Below are 21664 nucleotides of genomic sequence, written 5' to 3' on the forward strand. Positions count from 1 at the left end.
ATGAACAGGCATCTAAATTAAAATTGAAAAAGTTAAGCAATAAAAACGATGCTCAAGATCTGTATTTAACAACATAATACCTACATAATGGTAAAGAAAATACTGAATCATTATGGATAATTGGAATAAATTATAAAAAATCACGGCATACAAACTGATATTTCAAATAAATAAACATACACAAAACTTATATTTAACTATTTTTTGGGCTGGCTTGTGTATTATAATTGGTGTAAGAAATGTTCCATCCCGCTTGTTTATCACGCCTAATGAAAAAACTTGATGGGAGTACATAATTAAAGTGTTATTTTTATTAAAATTGTTAATCTGTTTTACGCTTTACCCAATTGTTTTGGGCATGGTGTCATTAAAGTGTTCTTTATTTGTTTGTGTTGTTTTCATTTAAAATGGCATAAGAACTGTTTTCGTCTGTTATTTGAGTTAAATTTTTTGGACTAAAAACTAAATTAGAACAAAATTAGAATGAGACCGCACGAGAACTTAAGCATTCGTAGGACCTACATAACTTAACTTCCACTTGGTATTCCCTAATGTGACAATATTTAACTAAAGTTACATTTAGTAGTAGTTTAAAACATATCTTCTGGTTTTTATTTTTTAGATTTGTAGCAAAGTTTAACATTTATCTTCATTTGAAAATTTAACAACAAATAGTTCCTTTTTTTGGAAACGAGTTGGAATTTTCAGGACAAATAAATAAATGTAATTTACACATAGATGGATTTGTCAAGTCGTTATATAGTATTGTTATTGTAGTCGTATTATTTCAATAAACGCTTATAGGTTTTCCTATCATTTACTTATAAGCAATCCAAATCACTAACCACGTTTTTTCTTGTTAAGTTAATTTTCCCGTATTATTATAAAGATAAAGATAGCGTAAATCATGAGTTAGTTAACTTAAAGAATTATATCCAGGATGTTTAATGGTACTTTTCGATTTAACATTTACAAATCGCTTAGGCTGGAAAATTATTATCGTAATTTACATTTACTATAGGTACATTTGGATTAAATTTAGTTTCAACTAAATATGAGTTAAACGTAGGTGTAAAAGTAATGCTAAGAATTATTTACCACACGTTCTTAAACATATTAAAGGTTGGTATCGGAAACCGAGTTAGATTTCGATTTCCATTCCATCTTTCTAGTATAAATCAACGTTTGTTTTGACATTGCATAGTGGATATTCTCGTTCGTCTTTTCTTTAGGACATTTAGCAGCTAAAACCGATTTTATAACATTATCTTCCAATTCGGCTGGATAAATAAATCTCTTTACTTCTTAATTTATTTTAACATTAGGTATAAGCGTTTTAATTTCATTATTAATTATGTTGACTAGTTAGACACTTAACTTTCCTCAATTCGAAAGATAGGTTAATATCAATTAGATTACCATATCTGTTTTTGGACAGTGTACGTTCATATTGCATAGATCGTTTCTTAAAAGTTAGAAATTGTGGGTGGTTTACCGAGAAGGTCGCATAGGTTTTTGTTTAGCCAAGATTTATTTTTATTCAACAAAATGGTCTTGTTCAACACATTTGCTAAAGCTACGTTTATTTGATGATGAAATCGCATAAAATGGCTTTGCCGTTTGATGGGAATATTTAGTTTTACTGATGCTAACATTTTATTTTTCATGTCCCTCAGAAGAAGAAAGCTTTTGGTTAGTTTAACAAAGATATTGGCTTTGTGAAGCTTAAATAAAATTAACAAACAATTACTTTTGGTATGGATTAGAAACCCAACATTTAGATATTTTTGTTTTAGTACATAGCATTTTGTTCTAGTACACTTTTTAAAGTCAACTGCGAAGTTGAACTATTAAATTGAAAGGTTTTCCTTGACGTCATAAAACCACTGAATCCTGATTTTATTTATCTTCTCCGCTTAAGTCTTTTTTATACGGAAATATGTATTTGTTTGAAGCAACAATGGAAGAACAATGCGTACAACTAAAAGAGGAAATAGGAAATATCAAACCACATTGATTGTCTTGACTTGTCCATGCACAATTAAGCATTCAATGTTTGTGTATGAGTTTTGTAAAACGTTCTCGTTCTTTTATTATGTTACATTTCCATTTCGCTGCACAACTTTTGTCTATTCCTGAAGTCACCCCTCTGCTAGGGGATGATGAAATAATGTGGGGTCGTTACAAATAGCGGGATAAACCTTAGCATATTTGTGAGTAAAAATGTTCAAGCATGCGTAATTGAATAAAAATGTAATTTAATTGAATAGTCATGTTATGAATTGCATTAAACATTAAATAATCAACACGGCCTTGTATAAATATTAAATAAATCGAATTGTCAAGTGCTATTTTTATAAATCGGTGGTTGGTTGGGCATACAAAACCCAGGCATATTTTATTCATTATATTGTACAGTATCTATGTTTTGCCTTTTTAAATCAATATCGATAGAAGACAGCTTTATTGAGACAAATTGTAAATTCAATTAGTTGATGCAAATTTGAAAACCCACACATACACATTTATGCAAATTGAAAATGAGTTTTAATGGCATTTTCCACAGTCTGAATTAATTTAATTTATCGTTTGTTGTGTAGTACATGCTTTAATTGACGGCGAAGAAAAATAGTTAATCTGTTGAAATACTAAATTTAGCTTGGTCAAAAAAACAAAATCCGAAATTTTTTTAAAAAATAATTTAACTGAATTTCCCATTTAACTGCTATTGTATCTTTTGGCTTGTGTAAATTTATGTTATTGTATTCTATTATTTGTTATGCATATTTATAGTAAAGTAAATCGTGTTGGGAGCTCGGTTTCTCTTGTTGTCGGTATACCAATTCCATTCCTGAATCAAACATTTGGTTTGGTGGTTTAGTTTAGTATTGTTCTCGAAATTAATTTCATTTACACATATACCATACATATACAAACATATTTATGTAGTAAATGCATATATAAGAACAATTCGCTTTTCGCGGCAGGAATAAATTCATAATATGCTCAAAAAATTACATATTCTTTATATTCTGTTCAATCTTTGTCGACCTCATCGTTAGTTATATAATAACACACTTATAAAGTTTAAAGATTTCTTCCTTCGATATTTTGCCTAAACTAAGAATAATTACTAATATGTTTCATTTCCTTGTTTTCCATCAATTTCACTGGTGTTTGTCATTCTTATTTGGGGTTTCCCTTTTTTTTTTATATATTTTTTGTTTTTTTATGGTTGTTCATTTTTTAGCGTTGCTTATTGCAGTTAAAGATCTATAAGTGATATTATAGTCCTGGAATTGCGAAGCTCTGGTTCTAGCTCGCCCTCTTGTCATCAAAGGTCGTTGTCGAACATTTGCAGCGAGCGCGTTACCAAATCGTCCTTCAGGCAGGCCTCCAAAAACTCCTCTATCGTTATAATTCCATCCTGATTCAAGTCCAGTTTGCGAAACACACGATCGACCTAATTAATCCAGATTAAAATTGATTGATTTAGTACGGTTTCAAAAAAACTAAACATAATAAACCATAAATATTTTGAATACTCTAAACGTTATACATGTTTACTATCAAAAATAGTTAAAGTATGCTTTAATACCCATAAGGGTATCCACTTCGTTTTACCTTGGTACTTGCTGATTACCAATAAGCTGACAGAAATCCATTTTAATTTTAATCCCTCACTTCAATTTCAGCGACTTTTCATTGGCAGTTGCATTTCAGCATTAACGACGGGAAAACGTGAAACCTTCATCATTAAGTAAAATATCCGCTGCTGTTTCCGCACATGAAAGCTTCTGTTTTTCCCACTCTCGCTTTTCACCCGCTGTCGATGCAGCTTCGATTCACATCTTATGCATTCAGTATGTTGGAACATATTTCTGTGTGTGTTTCCAATCATAATTACTCATACGCACTGTGCGCCAGGCTAACGTCAGCGGATGCTGCACGTTTTGTCAAGTGTGGCTTTTGCATAAAGAATAAAGCATACAATTCTGCGCCAGAGAATGTGGGAGGAAGCAGCAGGGAAGCCTAGAACGTGCCGTTCATTTTATATAAGCAAGGATTTCGCTTTGCGTATGTCGCAATTTCAATGAAGCCCTTGAGCGACATGATTAAAGCTTAGTTCTGATTGTGAAACGCGAACTGAATTACGAGCGGTGGTCAAAACTTGGTAAAACAAAATGTTTTATAAATAAATAAACTCTCAAAGCAAAATCAAATTTAATACATTTCAGAATCACATTTTTCATATTGAATGAGCATTAAAGTCACGGGTTATAGCTGTTATGCAACTGGGATTGCACACTGCTTGTTAATACTGAGCCTTAACAGTGTTTATAACTTTCGGTATTGATAACCGAAATTAAATAAATATAAATTTATATCAGAAGGGTTTTTCTCACCTGATCCCTCGCCTTGCGATCGTCCTCAGGCTGGTGGGGTCTCCGACCCATAAGCTCGTGAATGGCCAATATGATTTCACTAAGTTCGCCTCGACTTATCCTTCCATCGCCGTTTAAGTCGTACAACTTAAAGGTCCAGCGCAGTCGTTCGTACACGGAACCCCTGAGCAACGTCGACAAGGTGACCAGTAAATCCTAATAACCATTAAAATATATAAATAAGCGTGGCCGAGAAAGATTGCGTAAATGTTATTATAATGAGAAATAATTACCCGAAAACTGATGGCGCCATTGCAATTAACATCGAACGCCTTGAACACATAATGAGCGTATAAACTCGAATCTATATAAATAGAACAAGCAAAGTGGGTGTATTAGGGTGATTTTTTTTCTATTTTCTGAGGATTTGGGTGTTTTGGCATTTTGGGCGCAGCTGCTGCAAGGATGAAATGTTCGCTTAAATAGCGCTTTATGACGCGCAACTATAAAAAGGAAAAGCATAAGACCTTAGCGACAGCACCCGCACACACACACAGTCACACACCGCTAAACGGGCGACATTTTTATACGCACACAGACATTTACAAATACTTACTGCCATGTGGAAAGAATTTGGCGTAAATATCCTTAAAACAATCCTCGTGCACCACGCCCTCAGGGCATTCCTGCGAAAAAGAAATCGCCATGAAAGTGTTTTCTCGGTTAATAAGAAAATGGCAAAAGTAATGGCAGCGTAATGGAAAAAGGCGAAAAGGACTAGACCGCGCGGAAGCTTGCATAACTTATTAGCACATTTGATTAGGAAATATATATATATGGCATACTCAAGAATCTATCGAATACAATACAATAATTGTTTAAATGTAAATTTAGTAAAAAACTGACAAACTTTTTTTTTATAATATTAAGCGCTTTAAACAGTTACAAAAAATAATACTCGAAAAATGTTTTCTGTAAAACAAGCAAAAGGACAAATCATCAGTTAGGTGAAATATCTGAGGACAAATTGTCACGAAAGCAAACTATCATGGGGCAAACTGTCAATAAGGCGAACTTCAAGTCAGCCAAACTATCCCTGGTCCAAACTATCCTTTTACTTGACCCAAGCTCATCTCTTGTTGACCCACATATTGAAACTTTTTCGCTGAGTTGAAAATTTTCCGCACTCTTTGGTGTAATAGTGCTTGGACACACAATCGCTTTCAAGGAGTGTATTCAATTGCAATGAAATTCAAAACGCGTGTGCATTAAGAGAAGAGCCATCATAAAGCTGTTTTTGGCTCATAAACTAGAGATCTTTATTATTTGAATGAAGTAAGTTGGGCAATATGTATTGAGTTTACCCTCTGGACTTAAAACATTTAATTAATTTATTTTTATTATCATTTAGGGGATTTAAAGGTTCTGAAGAACGTTATAAGGAACTTTTAACATATCCGTTTACCCAAAACATTTTGTTTTTTTTTTAATTTTTAATCTTTTAAGTTGAATTTGAAAGTAAATTCCGTTTTACAAATTCTTTAGGCTTTAAAGCGTTTCTGCACCTTTCAGGCTACTCATTCAATAATTTAATATTTTAGTTTTTAAAGATTCATTTGTTTTACGTTTAATAAGTAATTTTAATTAATTCGCTTAAATCAGTTTTAACAAATTTTATGGGATTCATCTGATTAGATAAGATATACAATTATTTACGCTTAACTAAAAAACTTTTTGAAAAGGTGAAGTCTTACCGTTTTGAATCCTCTGTACATAACCCGGATTTCCTGTTTGGTGAACTTGGTCTGCCGGCACAGATCCTCGAGGGCAACGGGAATGGGCTTAGGCACTCGTGTGTGTTCCAACTCATAGACCACCTCCTCGATGGGACTTTCTGGTGGTGAGGCCATGGTTGCTGCTTATTTATTGTGGACTGGCCGCCGAGCTTAATTAATTTCGGTGCTGATTATGATTGGCGGCTTAATATCAATTTACATTTGAGGTGCTCGGTTTTAGAGGCAAGAGAACGAACTCATTATGCTTAAAATTCGCTACTAGTATACAATTTCTTTGTCCTTTTTTTATGGGCTCTCCACCTTTTCAGCAGTTGCTGCCCTCAATCCCTTTCAGTGTGTTCTTTTTTTTTGGGGTTTTCGGTTACGGTTTCCTTTACGCCATCCTGCTAAGTCGCTAATGAGGCAACCATTGCTGTAAGTGGAAAATGAGAAAGCAGGTGAGACAGAAACGAGACTGTAGAATAGTTAAACTAGAATAGAGATAGTTGAGTCTGCTTTAAAATAAGTGTATGATATTAAAAAATAATTTAAAATGAAATTAGCGAAAGCACCAAATTGAAAAGCATATATTTTTATATCTTCTAAAGTTTATAAAAGAAGATACCATTGCAAATACAATTTTGTGATTCTGACCTTACCGTTCTAACAATGACTTTTCAGCAGGATAAGTTTCAAATACAAATTTTATCATAAAATTATGACATAAAAAACAAAGTTTTTACATATTTATTACAGATTTAATATATTTTATACTTATGTTCTTAGCAAATTTATTTATTCTAAGCATACTATTTGTTAAATATATCAATAAATTTATAATAATTTTTAGAGCACGCCAGGGCAAGAACACTTGCAGCTGCCGGAAGTGCAACTCGCAGCCGCACCTCCCTTTTTGGGCCACAGCCACATTTGCACCGGCATAAGCACATCGAGTATACGCATTGTTGACTGCCGCTACCTCAGGCAACATGCAAATGAAGATTATTATTGCGTACCATAAATCAAAGGCGAATAAAGTTTTTCGCGAACTTGCAGCACCATTGCTGCACTTTCTTCTGAGTGGGGATTTGGTGGGCGTGGCAAGGCTGCTGCCCAGATGAAATTAATGAGCACTTTGCATGCAAATGAATTGTATGCAAGTTCATTCGAACTCTTTGTTTGCCTTACTTCTCCAGCATAAGCATAAGGAAAATCGGCTTAGATCATTATGTTGTCAGGTCGATGACGTTGTTGAAGTGTTAACAACAAAGATTTAAATTTTCAAATTCGTTTTTCTTAAAAACATATGATTTTAAAATCATTTATTGGAGGAAATAAAAGTTTGCCAGAAGTAGTATTCTTTAGCATTTATACATTTTGAATTGTTAATATTCCTTAAATAATTTTAAGTTTGATTTTGTTTAGCACAACATTCTTGCAAATTTCAACATTCTATGCAAATTCGAATTTAAATGCAAGTTTCCTTGAACATTGAACACTCTGGTTGAACACTCTGTTCTTGGCAGGTTATTTTCTTCTACCCATCCCATAATCAATGTTCGTAGCGTTTATTGCTCATTCATCATAATAAAACCAATCCGTAAATCAAATCCCATAAATCCACAAATTGAATTTTCTTGCAATGACTCGCTTGCACCAGCTCAAATCAAATCTGTAGCGCACTTTTACCGTTTTTTTTCTGACAAATTTCAACAGCACTTCAATATTTATCAGCGAAGAGTCAAAAAGTGTGTGCTGCAGACTATTTCCACTCTATTTCCATTTTGCATTTCCATTTTATTTGGACTAACACTCGGGCAGGACTCTTGCTAGCTTAGGGCGGGAAAATGGTGGAAAGGGGATTTCCATTTCCGCCGTCACGGTATTTTTCAGTTGGAATTGATTAAGCGGCGGAGAGACCAAAACAGGGTCACAACGAATGAAAATAGCGTTGACAGTCTTAACTCAAGTAAAAGTGTATATATTCTTTTTTCGTAGCTCTCAAACCCTCGCCACTTTACGTTTTTTACCACTTCTGAACTAAGGAAAAACTGATACTTCAGTTTCCTTTAAGTCAAAAGAAAAATACACTAAACGTTTGTATAATGAGGAATATGTTTGTAGCTGTATCCATTTTTAACATAAATTGTTTAAAAATAAACCAAAACAAAAGAAACCTCACATGATTTTATTAAAGGGTAATATTCCCTTTCATTTATGTATGTAAAATCAATCATTTTAAATGTATATGTTAAGAGGTGCAAGGCTTTACTAAGATCGTATTTGTAAAATAAAAAAAAACACATTTTATTTTGATTCAATAATAAAAACATTTTTTTCTTTGTTTACATATTCCAACGTATTCCTTCACTATTTGTAGTTTTCCCCGTCAGCACAAAATCAGAATACGCAGAATAAGTTTGCTAAAAAGTTTCGACGAAAGACCTAATTTCCCAATGGCTTGTTGAATACATAAATAATTTATAAATTGCCAAAGTAAGTCTTAAATATTTATGCATATTTCGCAAGCCAAAACCAAAATGGAATCAATAACTATAACCCTACTGAGCCATGAAAATGCGTTGAGCGAGCTCTTCAAACCACAAGCAACTGCTAAATGTTGCCTGCCATTAGCATAAATAGCATTAAAAGCGAAGAGAGCCATTAAACCGAATACAATGTCATACTTAGCTGCTCCAGCTGCAGCCAACTAATTTCATGACTCTATTTTGCACAAATCTCTGTGGCCCAGACGATGGGAAAAACTGGGGGAAAATAGGGAAATGCTTGTGGTGGGTGTGGGGTGGAAAGCATGCAACTTCCTGCATTTACAACATTTGAAACCATGTTGAAGTCACGCCTTTTGCACGGTCATGGATTCTTTCCATGCACTTAACTAATCTTTAACATGATCAAACTAATTTAAATTTGAACACAAATAAGACAACAAGTATTATGACTATCATAATGAAAAACTTTTTTGTTTTTTAAATATTTGAAATTCAACGGAAACATTTTACTCTTTAAACACAAAAAATTTATTATAAATTGACTCAGTAAAAATTGTAATGTGTTTGGTTACATAAAACCATTTACGAATAAACCATATTTTTTTCGTCGTCCCGGCCCACACATTTAACTTTCAAATGCATTTTTTGACGAACCCTGTGTGCGTATGGGTGAGCTTGTGTGCTTGTGCATGTATAATGTTTGTCAAATATCACGTATACGACATGTGCTTCCGGCAAAGAGCACACGAACACCCTCGAATAACCGGGCAACCAACCGGTATAAGTCGAAGCCATTCATTGCCAGGGCACAGCTAATTATATATTAAACCAGTTCAGAGTGTAAACGTTATAATGCGAAAATCCTTATTAGCCAATTGCCAATTGCAAACGAGACAGTTTCACTCAGACACTGAAATGCACTTAAGGCCGATGGGAAAGGGATATGTTAATTTTCTTGGCAAGAACTATATGTTTATTCATTTGTCTAATTGTGTTGTATGTACGGGGGATTTCGAGGGGCTTTTTGGCCGAGGGTCTTTGCTTTGCGGGTCTTTGTTTGTGGCATGTCAGGACTTAAACTTATAAATGGCAACGACAACAGCAGCCAAAGCAAGGACAAGGCTTGGCCTGGACAATACCAACTTGCATGCAGTCATGCAATGCCACTCGAATGATGAAAAAGAAAGCTAAAACTAAAACTAAACATGAACGCACGCCAGGCCTCCCACTCTGTGCTAACTGAAATTGTTAACAGTGGTTTTTGTATTTATACAAAATAGTATTTGACATTCCTGATGGGACAAAGCACTCCGAGCAATTTATATATAGTATGAGCAAAGGCATTATTATCAGAATAAAATGTAAGACATTTTTCCCACAATTAAAAACTTAACATTTAAATGTAATTTTCCGCATATGTCTACAGAAAACATAATTTCATTTAGAAAAAAGAACACACCAATATATTTCCGTACATTCGTTAGTAGCTTAAATATTTTATAAATTTGCTCAAAAAATAATACAAAACAATAATTATATAATTAAATCTTATTCAGGCCATGACACTTAAAAATAATTGTGAATGGTAAAAAAAATGAGAACAAAAAATTGTATTACTTTGAAACATACATAACTCTACTTGAGTTTACACTTTTTTAGTTAGCGGCTTCTTGGCAGAACTTTTGACAAGGATATTTCACTTTTCACAACTATTTTAGCCCGCACACGTTTTTAATTACTAGATTTTATTTCAATGTTTTATCATTTCTATTATGAGGCCACTGTGCGGGTTTCATGTCTCCGAGCCCGAGCCATTGTTATTTCCTGCTGTTTTCATGCCACTTTCATGGACAACATAGACAGACTGGCACAATGAGAGGAGTGCCAAGCTCGAAAGGCAGCAAAACGAACCCGGCGATATCTAAACTGAGACTCCCGACCCGATCTAACACGCAACCGCAAAAACCGTAGACCCACTAGAGTTGCGAGAGCATTATAAAATTGCGGATATATCTTCGGAATATCTGCGTATGTATATAATTTTTTTGGGCCAATTGCCCTGCTGGGGACTATGGCAATTGAATTTTTGCCTAAGCTTTTGTTGGCAGTCGCCCACAAGGGTTGTGGGCTTAGCAAATCTCGTTGCGCCTACCAAAGACAATAAATCAACGCCAAATATATATGCAATTTTTTCTGCCCTTTTCCACAAAGGCAAAAGCGATGACGACACATGATGAAGGGGTTTCAATCCGGCTTTTGGCCAGGCCAAAAACCAAATTAGGCCACAAACGTTGAGTGAAAAATTAATGAACAACCACACAATCTCTTGAGGTATACTTTCGTATTTCCGATCCAAAATGGCAAACGGAAGGGCATTTGCATCTCTTTTCCGTACTGATTAGCCCATATAACGAGTGCACTTTGGTGTTGACATAAGACTTCTGGGCATTCGAGATAACCGACTGATTGTTTTCCGAGTGGTCAACCTCTCGTCTTCGTTTGGCTCAACGTTCAATTATTAATCATGATTGCACTTAACAAGACACCTAAGCTGATGACATGCTAATCAATATAAAGTTTTAGCTTTTGAAAAGCTTAATGGTTTTGGTAATGATAAAAACGATTTAGCACAAGCATGCGTTAATAAATGATGACGCAAATGTGTTTTGCCAAATTGCATGGTTTCTGATGCTTAAACTAATCTCTGCAAATAATTTATAGTTTGGATATTAAATTTTTTATCGAAATTCTATAGGTGACTTATGACCACAGCTTAACTCGGCAAACAAATCAAACACAAATTAAAACAAAAATACATTTTAAAATAAATACATTCTTTATTTATTACTTAGCATCTCAAGGAACTTTGTACTCCTCTTAGTTATAATTTTATGATACAGTAAAAAACTCAATAAATCAACAAAGTTTTCTTTAACCCCCGCTTAGATCCCCCACATGTGTGATAACTATCTGAGAAGATTTGACAGCGTGACGAAAAATTAAAGTTGGTAATTGTGCCAAAATATATTCTGCCAATTGCCAAGAGATGTAAGATATAAAAGTTGGCCCTCGTCCAATATAGATACAAATGGCCTATCAGAGAGTTATGAAGTTGTCAGAAGGAAGTAATTATTCTTCCTAAAGAGGCATAAAAGTGCGTTTGTGCTTTATTAGCTTGGCTGCATGAACTTTGTTTTAATTCTACCATTTGACATTCTCTTTGAGCGCTAGTAGAGGAGCTTGGGGAAATCAAGCTAAAAGTCTTGATGAAAATACCCCCTTTTGCAGTTAGTTTTCGGTTGTTAATGGAAAAGCGTGCGATAATTTAAGAGGGTATTTTGCAGCTGGTAACCAGATAAGCTTAATGCTCAAGGCAACAATAACAAACGACTCCCTAGAGTTTCGAGGAGCAGCGTGCAGCATATGGTTTCGCCTTTCGGTTTGCAATAATTTTTTGGTTAAACATGAGAGGGAAAAGCAATTTTGGCGATGTATTTTCGGCTATCTTAAATCAACAAAGGAGCACAAGCAAACCCAGTCTGGGCCATTATTAGTCGCTGCTGACGCTCTAATCGCACTTCCGGCACGCGACACGTAATTGCTGGCACCTGGATATCGTTAAGGGCATAGCAATTGACCTGATGGAAATGTCTTTATTTCTCGCGGATATCACAGGGAAATACCATGAAATTTGGTCTAAAAGTATTCATGTTTACTGAAGCTGGTGTGAAGTGCCTTTAAATAAATGTTAGTAACAAATGATGCATGTATGTATCAAAAATTAAATTTAACATTTCTGTTTTATCATTTTATTTATTACGAGGGTTAAAAAAATAATATATTGTATTTATTCGTGTTACGTTGTAATGTTTAACCGAAATTGAAAGAGACGTTTCAAGAATAATAATTAACTTATAAATATAAAAAGTGTTGGGTATAGCATAGTTTATAAATTGTAATTTAAGCAGAAAGCGTTATATTTTAAAAAGCTAAGATCTGTAAGTTTTTTAAAAAGTATTACAATTGAACAAGGTAATATTATTTTAATTGTATAAATTTTATCTTAAAATAAGAATACTGTTCTGAAGTCTGAACATAATAAATATATAAATATTTGTTTAGTTATAACTATATTTACATATTTTATAGACTTATTACATCCAAAAGAGCCCTTCAGCATATATTTGCAGCAAAATTTCAGCTAAAGTGGCTTCTTCAAAAATCAAGTAGCAATCACAGATGTGCAGTTTCTGTACTTAAAGTCGTCCGGAATGATAAACTTAAGCATGAACTGTATCCATATCGAGTGGAAGAGCCACTTGGATTCATTCAGGCATTAGAAGGCAATCAGATCAAGATACACACATGTGGGATTCCAAAGGATAAGGGAAATTGTGATGGCGGAAGCTTGTAACTGGCAATCTATGGCACAATCGGTATTCATTAATTTGGCTGACGTTAGGACTTACTAAAAATGCAATCTATGGCAAACCGAAAATTAAGAGACTTTATGCAAAAGCCAGGGGGCCAATGAAAAAGTTTCCATGGCATTTCCGGGCATGAAGAAAGTTTTAGTTACTCCCTCGTTCAGAAAATGCAGTCATTTTTGGCAATGGCCAACAAGAAACTGACTTCATTGTTGGCCAGCCAACAAAAAGCGTTGCAAGGAAACTGCCAAAATAGTTGCAACTACTTCAAACGGGTGGTGTTTCTGGGCTGGAATTATTTCGCAAGGAGTAGGTGGTGTGGTATACCTGCTAACGGGGGGTGTAGCTCGAAATTTCTTATTCAACTGTGCGAAATTCTGAACAATGAGCCAGCATTGAAAGTCGTACCGCTGGCGACCCGCATACACAAATCTATAAGAAGGCATATGGATTTCGGGTGTATATATTCCCACCCGCTAGTCTTGATGGCTCCGGGAACTTCCGGTTCGGCAATAAGCGCCATCTTTTAGACAATCATTCGAGCTGTGCCCCTTTCTTGGCCAAATGGCAGAAGCAAACCGAATTTTCGGCCAAGCTATAAATATTCCCAGATATGTTCATGAACTTATTCCTGCGTGGGTGTACGAGCCACAAAACTTGACTGGACAACAAGTTTTTTGCTTGAATTGATTTAATTTATGAGCTGACTTAATTTATTTCCGCCAAGATAAAGGGAAAATACAAGCAAACTAAATCAAAACAAATTAAATTGGCTAAAGGATATAATTGGTAAATATATAAATATTATATGTCTGCTTTTGTGAGATCTTTTAAACTAGTTTGTGATATAATTTAAATTATGGTGCCTAATTAGTAGAATATATCTAAATAAATATACTCTTATTGGTAGAGTTTACCTACGTTCTTAACTCTGTTTTTTTTTATAAATTAGAGTAATTAATTAAATAATTCCACTAATTCATTCTTGAAATAGAGACTTTTCTTTAAATGTGGTAAGTATATAAATTAAATAATTTTCCGATTAAACTCCTGTTAACAAATTTGTTACCCTACCAGAATTGCTTTTACATCTTTCGAAGTGTAAGTTTTTCTCCCCATTCAAAAACCAATTACTCATTTCGGGAATTGCTTTTCTCAACATGATTCTTTTCTGCGAAAAATCAACTACAAAACTAACTTTCTTGTTTTTGCTTAACGTTTTTTTTAGCTTGGTTTACTTTTATGTTCACAATGAACATGAAAATCTACAAGAACAATACACAGTCCAAATAATAAAAATTTTAGCAAAAACAAAAACAAAAGATCGCAATAACAACAAAAGCAATGGCAATGGTAATAAAAAGAAACATTCAACTCTCGCAACTCATACAACTTGCCAGAAGAGAGTGAGGGAAAGCGGGAAAGGTCCAAATTGGGGAAAAAAATTCCGAAAAGTATGCCATATTTTTTCGCTGTTGGTCTTTCAACTTTTGGTATCTCGTTGCTGACTTGGCAGGCCGGCACAGTAATTAATGCTCGCAAGTGCTTCGCTTCGGTGGCTGAACATAAATGTACCCAATTTTCAACTGGCGTCGGAATATATAGGGTATTATGCATTTGTCATCAGTCTGGTCTCAAACTTAATAAATTTTGCTAATTATTGAACACAGTGGTTATGTTCATAGTCAATTTTTCAGAGATTATGAATTAAAACATACTACATACTTTAAAAAAATGCAAACATTTATTTGAATAGGTATAAAATAAACATATTTTAAGAACTGACTGCCGGGTATTTAATGGTCGAACCGTTTAAATATATCGGTATGTATAATTTTTTTATAGTCATCCAAATGTTTGGACTTGGCTTGTTAATTGCATGTAGGCAAACATATGTTCGCTTGTAAATGTGGATTTCCACCCACTACCACAGCGGAGCAGTTAAAAAATGTTACCGAAATCCTCGGCAGTAAAGACATTTAACTTTTTCTGAAATTGTGGGTACTTCGGTTTCTTTCTTTTCTTCGGATGTTTATAACACATGGCGTATGCGTGTTACTCTTACAGGCGCTAAATTTTGGAAAAACTTTGCTCTTATCAGCTGGCGATAAAAATATAAAGGAAAAAAAGAGTATCCTCCGCAAAATGTATGTTTGTATCGCATGGATGAGAATGTATAAGTTTTATAGACACATCTGGCGGTTGGCTATATAAATTTCAAGTTTGTTGCTGTTTGAAAGTTAAATATTTCGTTTTTCCTAGCTGTTGCATGTGTGTATGTGGAGGATGCTTACACACATGTTATATGACTTGAACCATGGAAAAAAAGGCAGTATTTTTTCCACGATAAGTTGACCAAATGCTGGCAAATTGATGTTCATGCTGGGAATGGCTTGCGGTGTCCATTGCTAGAACAAAATCGTTATAGATACATATTTAAAGCCATTTGAATGGTTAAAAGATTTTATGCATCGAAAAAAAGCAAAGCAATGTTGATTTTGGTATTTATTTGATTTTTAAAACGTTAGTTTCCAAAATGATTGAATGATTTAAAATAACAATAAAGCTGTAAAAAAAGAGACATTAATTTTTCAAACTTTAAATAAAATTATTTGTGGAAAAAAATTAAATATAAGTAAGTCCAACTCATGACCAACTATAATGATATTTATATTTCTTGCGCTTAGCGTGACTTTATTCTTTCGAAAATTCGTCCTTCAATCTGAAAATGTTGTAAGTGAATGTCAAGTTGTTTGACTAGCCTTAAATATTCAACAAAGACAGAGTGTTTGGCGATAGTCACGCCCTCTACTCATTACTCACTTAGACAAAGACAATATCATTCGATTGGGCCTGTAATTACCAGTGTCATTGGATAGCCCACGCACCTAACACCTAAAGTGATTAGGCAGTTTACAGCCGAAAAGCGTTGAATCATTTCGCAGCTGCGGTTAGAATTTCGTATTAGTTTGCGTGTCATTGGGGTTGCATTTAAGGTTTCCTTGTGACCAAGGTTAAGGAGTTTTGACCTTTGCGAGGTAAACAAGTTTCTGTTTAAATGATTCGTTTACGCAATTTTTAAATGAGTTAGGATATATTTAAGTTAAAGATGTTTTGAATTTTTTTTAGGTTAAAATAACTGAATATATTTAAATATTGTGAGTGCTGTGAGTTTTGTAGAAAATATTTTAGGTAATAAAACGTTTATTTATACTTTGTCCATTAACAGCATTCTATTTAAATTTTTAATAGGCTCCAAGTTTACATTTTCAATGTTGCTATGTCTGAATTTTATTTATAGCATTTCTATTTGCAGTTTCGTGTAGCATACATTCCGGCGCCCGCCCCTTCATTTTTCTCATTCGCCCACTTGCTGAACAACAGCAGCCACTTTTATGTAGGCTCTTTGGGTACGTGTGTATGTGTAAATGAAACTAGAGCGCACCTTGATTCTATTTTTAAATGCCGCACAAAACAACAACTGTCGCTTAGTTGCACGTTAAGTGTTTTTCATCCAGCTTCCCGCGAACCAAGTTCATTTCATTCAACTCTTGTTGTGTGGCAGCACTTAAAATAGTTGGCTAAATGGACTCAAGGATTGTATAAATAGATGCTAGCAAATTCATTTCAGCAAAGTGAATGTCTTGCAACACTCTTTGAAAAGAGCCATTAAATGAGGCATACAAGTTACTATTCAAACATTTACTTTTGGAAAAGTAATTTGGTTTAGTAAGCTATACACAATAATTAAATTGTAAACTATAAAAATTTTTTAAACATTATGCTAGCTAACTTTAAAGGAGTATGATTTAAGATTGAAATTAAAGCTTCCTAGAGTGAATACTTGAAAAAAAACAAGTATTTCTTTTAATAACTATTCTTGATTTTATATTGCTCTTTGAAAAGTTAAAAAAAAAAAACGTATTTAATATTATTAGTAATTTAACTTCAGATATTTCGCTTAAATCCTTAATACCATTTCAGTTGACACCATAAGTTTGGAGAAAATCCCCTTGAATTTCTAAATGGTTCACTATTCCATTTTTATAATCGGCTTGTGCATTTAATGGAACAAGCATTTTGTTTATGGCTTATGGCCAGACTGCACGAAAGTCCTGTTAGTGCACATCAATTGTTGCACACAAGTTTATTTTGTCTGTTTGTAGGAGATTAAATGGAACAGAAATTTAAGCTGAATAATTGGAATTTTAAATGGCTCGGCTTGGGGTGTATTAAGTTGAATATTAAATTTAGAAAGCCTGCGAGTATATGCAATTCTAAAACTATTAGTGGTGATAGCTTTGTAAATTTAAAAATTCTGATAACAAACTAGAATTACTTTTCACAAGAGCCCGTTTTCTAATTTACTTTCTAAAAATATACACTGTCTAAAAAAACAAATGAATAGTGTTACTATTTTTGCGTCTATTAAACAGACTGTCGACACTTCGCCCAAAAGCCGTAAATATAAACAATTTTTAATATTTTGCATAATACTGTGAATGGTAAACAAATCCGTCAGGTGCTCGTTTTAATACATACCTACTTATATTTGTTTAAATAAAAATGAAAAGTACCATTTTAGTTATAAATCGAAATATATCCACACGCAGCATTTGGTTCAAAAATGCCGAGGTTTTTTATTAAATTTCATTAATTGCCTGAATTATGAGAAAATAGAAAATCTGGAATGGCTCAAACTTCAAATGAAACCGTTATTCCCATTATTTTGCAAAAAAATAAACAGATTGTTAACGCAATATTTTTTCGCAATTTCCAGGTGAGTATTTGGTTCCCAGCCTTCGTTTGCAAAAATGCGTTGACGTGCGAGACTTGGCGCCTAGTCAAATAAATCGCATGCGATTAAAATTTTATACAAATAGCTTTAGAAGCGTGCGTTTTGCTTTGTTGTGTTCCATTTGCCCTGCCGTTTCCACCTTTTTTTTTGCCTTTTTACTCGTCTTGAGCTTTGTTGTTTTGTTTTTTGTTTGCGTTTATGGGGGCATGGCGTCAGTTAAATGAGTTGTTGTTTATAGTTCTTAAGCATGTGTGTGCGAAAAAATTTGCATTTGTAGCGTAACGCTTTTGTTTACTTTGTAGGTTAGTTTGTTAGGCCATTGGCTTATATACACACACTCGGCTTTACACATACATATACATATATATATGTATATATATATATATATATATATATATATATATATATATATATTTACCTTCGATACCTTTTGATGGTGACGGCAGCGGCGGTGACGAAGAAAGCGGCGAAAGCAGACGGAGAAATTGGCCAAAACGAAGATGTGGAGGAGGAGGTGGTGATGATGGGCGGTGGGTGGGTGGTATTAACCTCAAAGCATGCCAGCAAACCAGCAAACCAGCTCCTCGAAAACACTTGACTCCTTTCGATATTTTCCTGCCCTCTGTGCGTGTCTCGTTTTAATTAGTTAATGATTTCGGCTTATTCAATTATTTGCATACTTTGGCGCTCACTTATTTCTTGGTTGTATGTTACATTTTATCTAGCAAAACTTGTGGTCCTTTCTCAACGATTGTTGTTGCTGTTGCTGTGCAAAATGCCAAGCAGAAGCAGCAGCACCAGCAGAAAAAAAGAAACAAGAAGAAAAACTGTATCTTTTAGATCCGGGCATATCCTTTATCTCGAACTGCGGCAGCGACGCTGGCAGAGGCAGCAGCTGTAGCTGTAGCTGGAAAATTTCCTCCAACTTGTTTGTCCAATTTTTGATTATTTTTCAAAAATACTTTGGAATAAATTATTTTTTATGGGTAATATAATAGTCCTTGACAATACAGCAGCAGCAACAATCGTTACCATTGAAATCCAGAATAAAAACTCGGGAGCAGCAAAAACCGCGCAGCGTTTTCCCCGTTTACCGTTTCGCCGTCAGACACACACTTTTCCACACTTTTCACCCAAATAAAGCAAGAAACCGTTCGACGCGCGCACGCGAGTGTCCTATACACAACTGATTACAGGAAAATGTTTGCCCGCAGTGAAGCTTCGGTTTTCACTTCGTTCGGCTGGTTCGTTTCACTCGGAAAATCTCCGGCTACCGCAGCCAGGCTTCTGTTGCCAAAATATCCCACTAAGCACAGCTTGGGCCAAAGGACTCCGCAGGCTCCGCTGCCAAATCGAATTTCTCCCACGCAGAGAGTGCCGGAGAACCGGAGAGCCGAAAACACTCCGCCGGACAGAGAGTTCGCCGGAGAGCCAGCGCACTCACTTAAGTGTGCGGGTGGGATTTATCATGGCCCTTGGTGGTTACAGTGGTCCTAACCATAAAAAAGGCAAAAATGATATTGGCACGTGTTGTATAAGTAATTTAAACATATATACAAACTACTTTTTTTTAAAGGCCCAGTAAAGTATACTTTTAAGTTTAAATGACAAATATAATTAATTTATTTTAATTTCATTTTTAACATATATATAAAAATGTTGTTTTATATTTATTTGCCGTACTCTAATGCATTAATTCAAAACTAGTTTAGTTTTATTTGTAAAAAAAAGTGTTTATTTATTTTAATCTTTTGGTCTTGAAAACAGACATCCTGTTACACATTTCAATGTGAACCGATTTAAAAACAGTATTAAAATCCACCCACTGTGCAGGCAACACTCATATTCCTCATTCATCTTGCTCAGCCCGCACAATCTGCTGCCAAAAATATTGCCACACCATTGCCGTCGACTTTGTCCTTAAAAACTGAGAAACAGGCAGTCTGGCAGCCTCTACTATTCTGATTCCAAACGGTGCTCTTCTGTTACGCTGCTGTTATCCTTGCAGACCGAGAAGGTCCTGAGAAATGACACCCATGAGCTTAGGATGAACGCGGTGCCCTGCCATCCAATCCCTCCAAAAAGTAATGTCTGCGATGCTGCTGCTTTTTCGCATACATGTGTGTATACATATGCTTGTGTGTTGGACACTTGCACTGTTTTTTTCGCCAACGAAAGGACGTGGCGTTTTCCACAGCCAAATGACAAGTGCTTAGTGTTTTGCATGTGCGTGTGAGCGAGCACTGAGAAAAAAATGATGCTCTATATTTGAATTATGTTGTTATTTCAATAATTTAATTTATGTATTCCCAACATTTTGTTTTACTCGATAGTAAAGATTAATTTTTTTTTAATTATTTTTAGATGGAATTTGTGTTATAACTTATTTATTTTACCATTAAGCGTTTTTTTTAGAACTAGTAAAACAATTTTTTTTTTGCTAAATTGTCATGAAACTATGTAGCCAAGAAAGTTCAGTGTGGGATTTAGCTGCGTGATTTTCCCATTCTCATTTTTCAAGCTTGAAAATGGGCAACTTGGTCAAGGGGATGAGGACAAGTGTTTGGAGCACTTGGCGCACGCTTGCGCGGCTTTCAAATTTAGCGTATTAACTCATTAAATGTTCAAAAGCTCATTGCCTGCGAAAGGTGCACACATTTTGGTGAGTGCGAGGGTGTGAAATATGCACAAGTGTGACACTTTTGGGTTGTGTAGACGACAGTTTTAATACCGCTTGATGGGCAATCAGTCGGAACAGGCTCCAAATAAATAGTATTCCTTATGCTTATAAACAATAATGTACATTTTAAATTCAATTTTGTAATAACCTTTTAATGCCTTTCTGTATCACATACTGTATTTAACCACCTGTGACATAGGGTAAAAAAACATTGAGACCTTGAGACCCCGCATAATTGCCCCTTCTTTCGTATGCTGTTCTTTATGCAATTTAAATTAATTTGTATAATTATTTTAGTGGCTTAAATGGCTTAACTGTATTTCAACACCCTAACCCGCACTGAGTGACCGCTGCCAACAGTTGACGTTACGCATACGCCACGTTGCATGCGTCTTGAATATTTTATAGCGGAAATCTGAGGCCCGGCAAAAATGACAGCTGCGTGTTGAAAATAATTAAGGCGCAATTAAAATGACCCTGGCCACGAACCACAAGCGCTCACCACCCATCCCTTAAAAACAACCATGTCCTCCCACCTATCCGCCTGTTGGCATTGCAATGTGTTGCATGCAACACCAGACTTTGTGGCGGCGACAAGAATGACGAAAGCAATCCATGGCCATCGAGCTTGTGCGCTATTGTGGCTTTCCATTCAGCTTCCTTCGAAAACTGGTGCAAAATAAGGGCCCAGATTGATAATAGCAAACACCTTTAAAAAAAAGTTGTTGTAATAATTTTCTTTGAGACTACGGGTTATTAGGGAGTCGCGTTCTGACGATTTCTTAATTTAGGTATCAACGCAACATTATTTATCCTTCCATTAAAGACTTGATTGCATTATTGAATTTAAGATTTTGATGCTTAAGCCCATGTTTTCTAATATTTAACTTATATTTTGTAATGCCAAATTGGAAGTCGTGTTATAGCTTCTATATGTGTTTTAATCTTTCAGAGAATCAAATTATCAATAAAATTAATCAGGTTAAAGCTATTTAACCTGATTAATTTCCTTTTAAAACGCTGACTCATTAGATTTCCTTGTGAGCAAAATAACGCGACACTGAGATGAAATATATGCGTACAGTAAGA

General features: G+C 34.8%; 1 protein-coding gene across 5 annotated transcripts; it reads right to left on the bottom strand.

Moving 5' to 3' along the window:
* Positions 1-226: 226 nt before the first annotated feature.
* On the bottom strand, positions 227-19092 carry LOC108147216 (Kv channel-interacting protein 1). 5 transcript variants are annotated; one of them, XM_041709237.1, is made up of 7 exons: positions 18928-19092; positions 18323-18661; positions 6140-6593; positions 5002-5071; positions 4679-4749; positions 4407-4601; positions 227-3463 (listed from the first exon to the last, which is right to left on the bottom strand). In XM_041709237.1, the coding sequence occupies exons 3-7, from the start codon at positions 6293-6295 to the stop codon at positions 3335-3337; spliced, it is 621 nt and encodes a 206-aa protein (XP_041565171.1). In that variant the 5' UTR covers positions 6296-6593; positions 18323-18661; positions 18928-19092; the 3' UTR covers positions 227-3334. The 5 variants fall into 5 exon arrangements, with proteins under 5 accessions (XP_041565171.1, XP_041565173.1, XP_017129070.1 ...); XM_041709239.1 differs by lacking the exon at positions 18928-19092 and having other exon boundaries at positions 18323-18517; positions 18576-18908; XM_017273581.2 differs by lacking the exon at positions 18323-18661.
* Between the last annotated feature and the right edge of the window lie 2572 nt (positions 19093-21664).

This window comes from Drosophila elegans, unplaced genomic scaffold (assembly GCF_018152505.1).
Source record: "Drosophila elegans isolate 14027-0461.03 unplaced genomic scaffold, ASM1815250v1 contig_476, whole genome shotgun sequence".
NCBI classification, from domain to species: Eukaryota; Metazoa; Arthropoda; class Insecta; order Diptera; family Drosophilidae; genus Drosophila; species Drosophila elegans.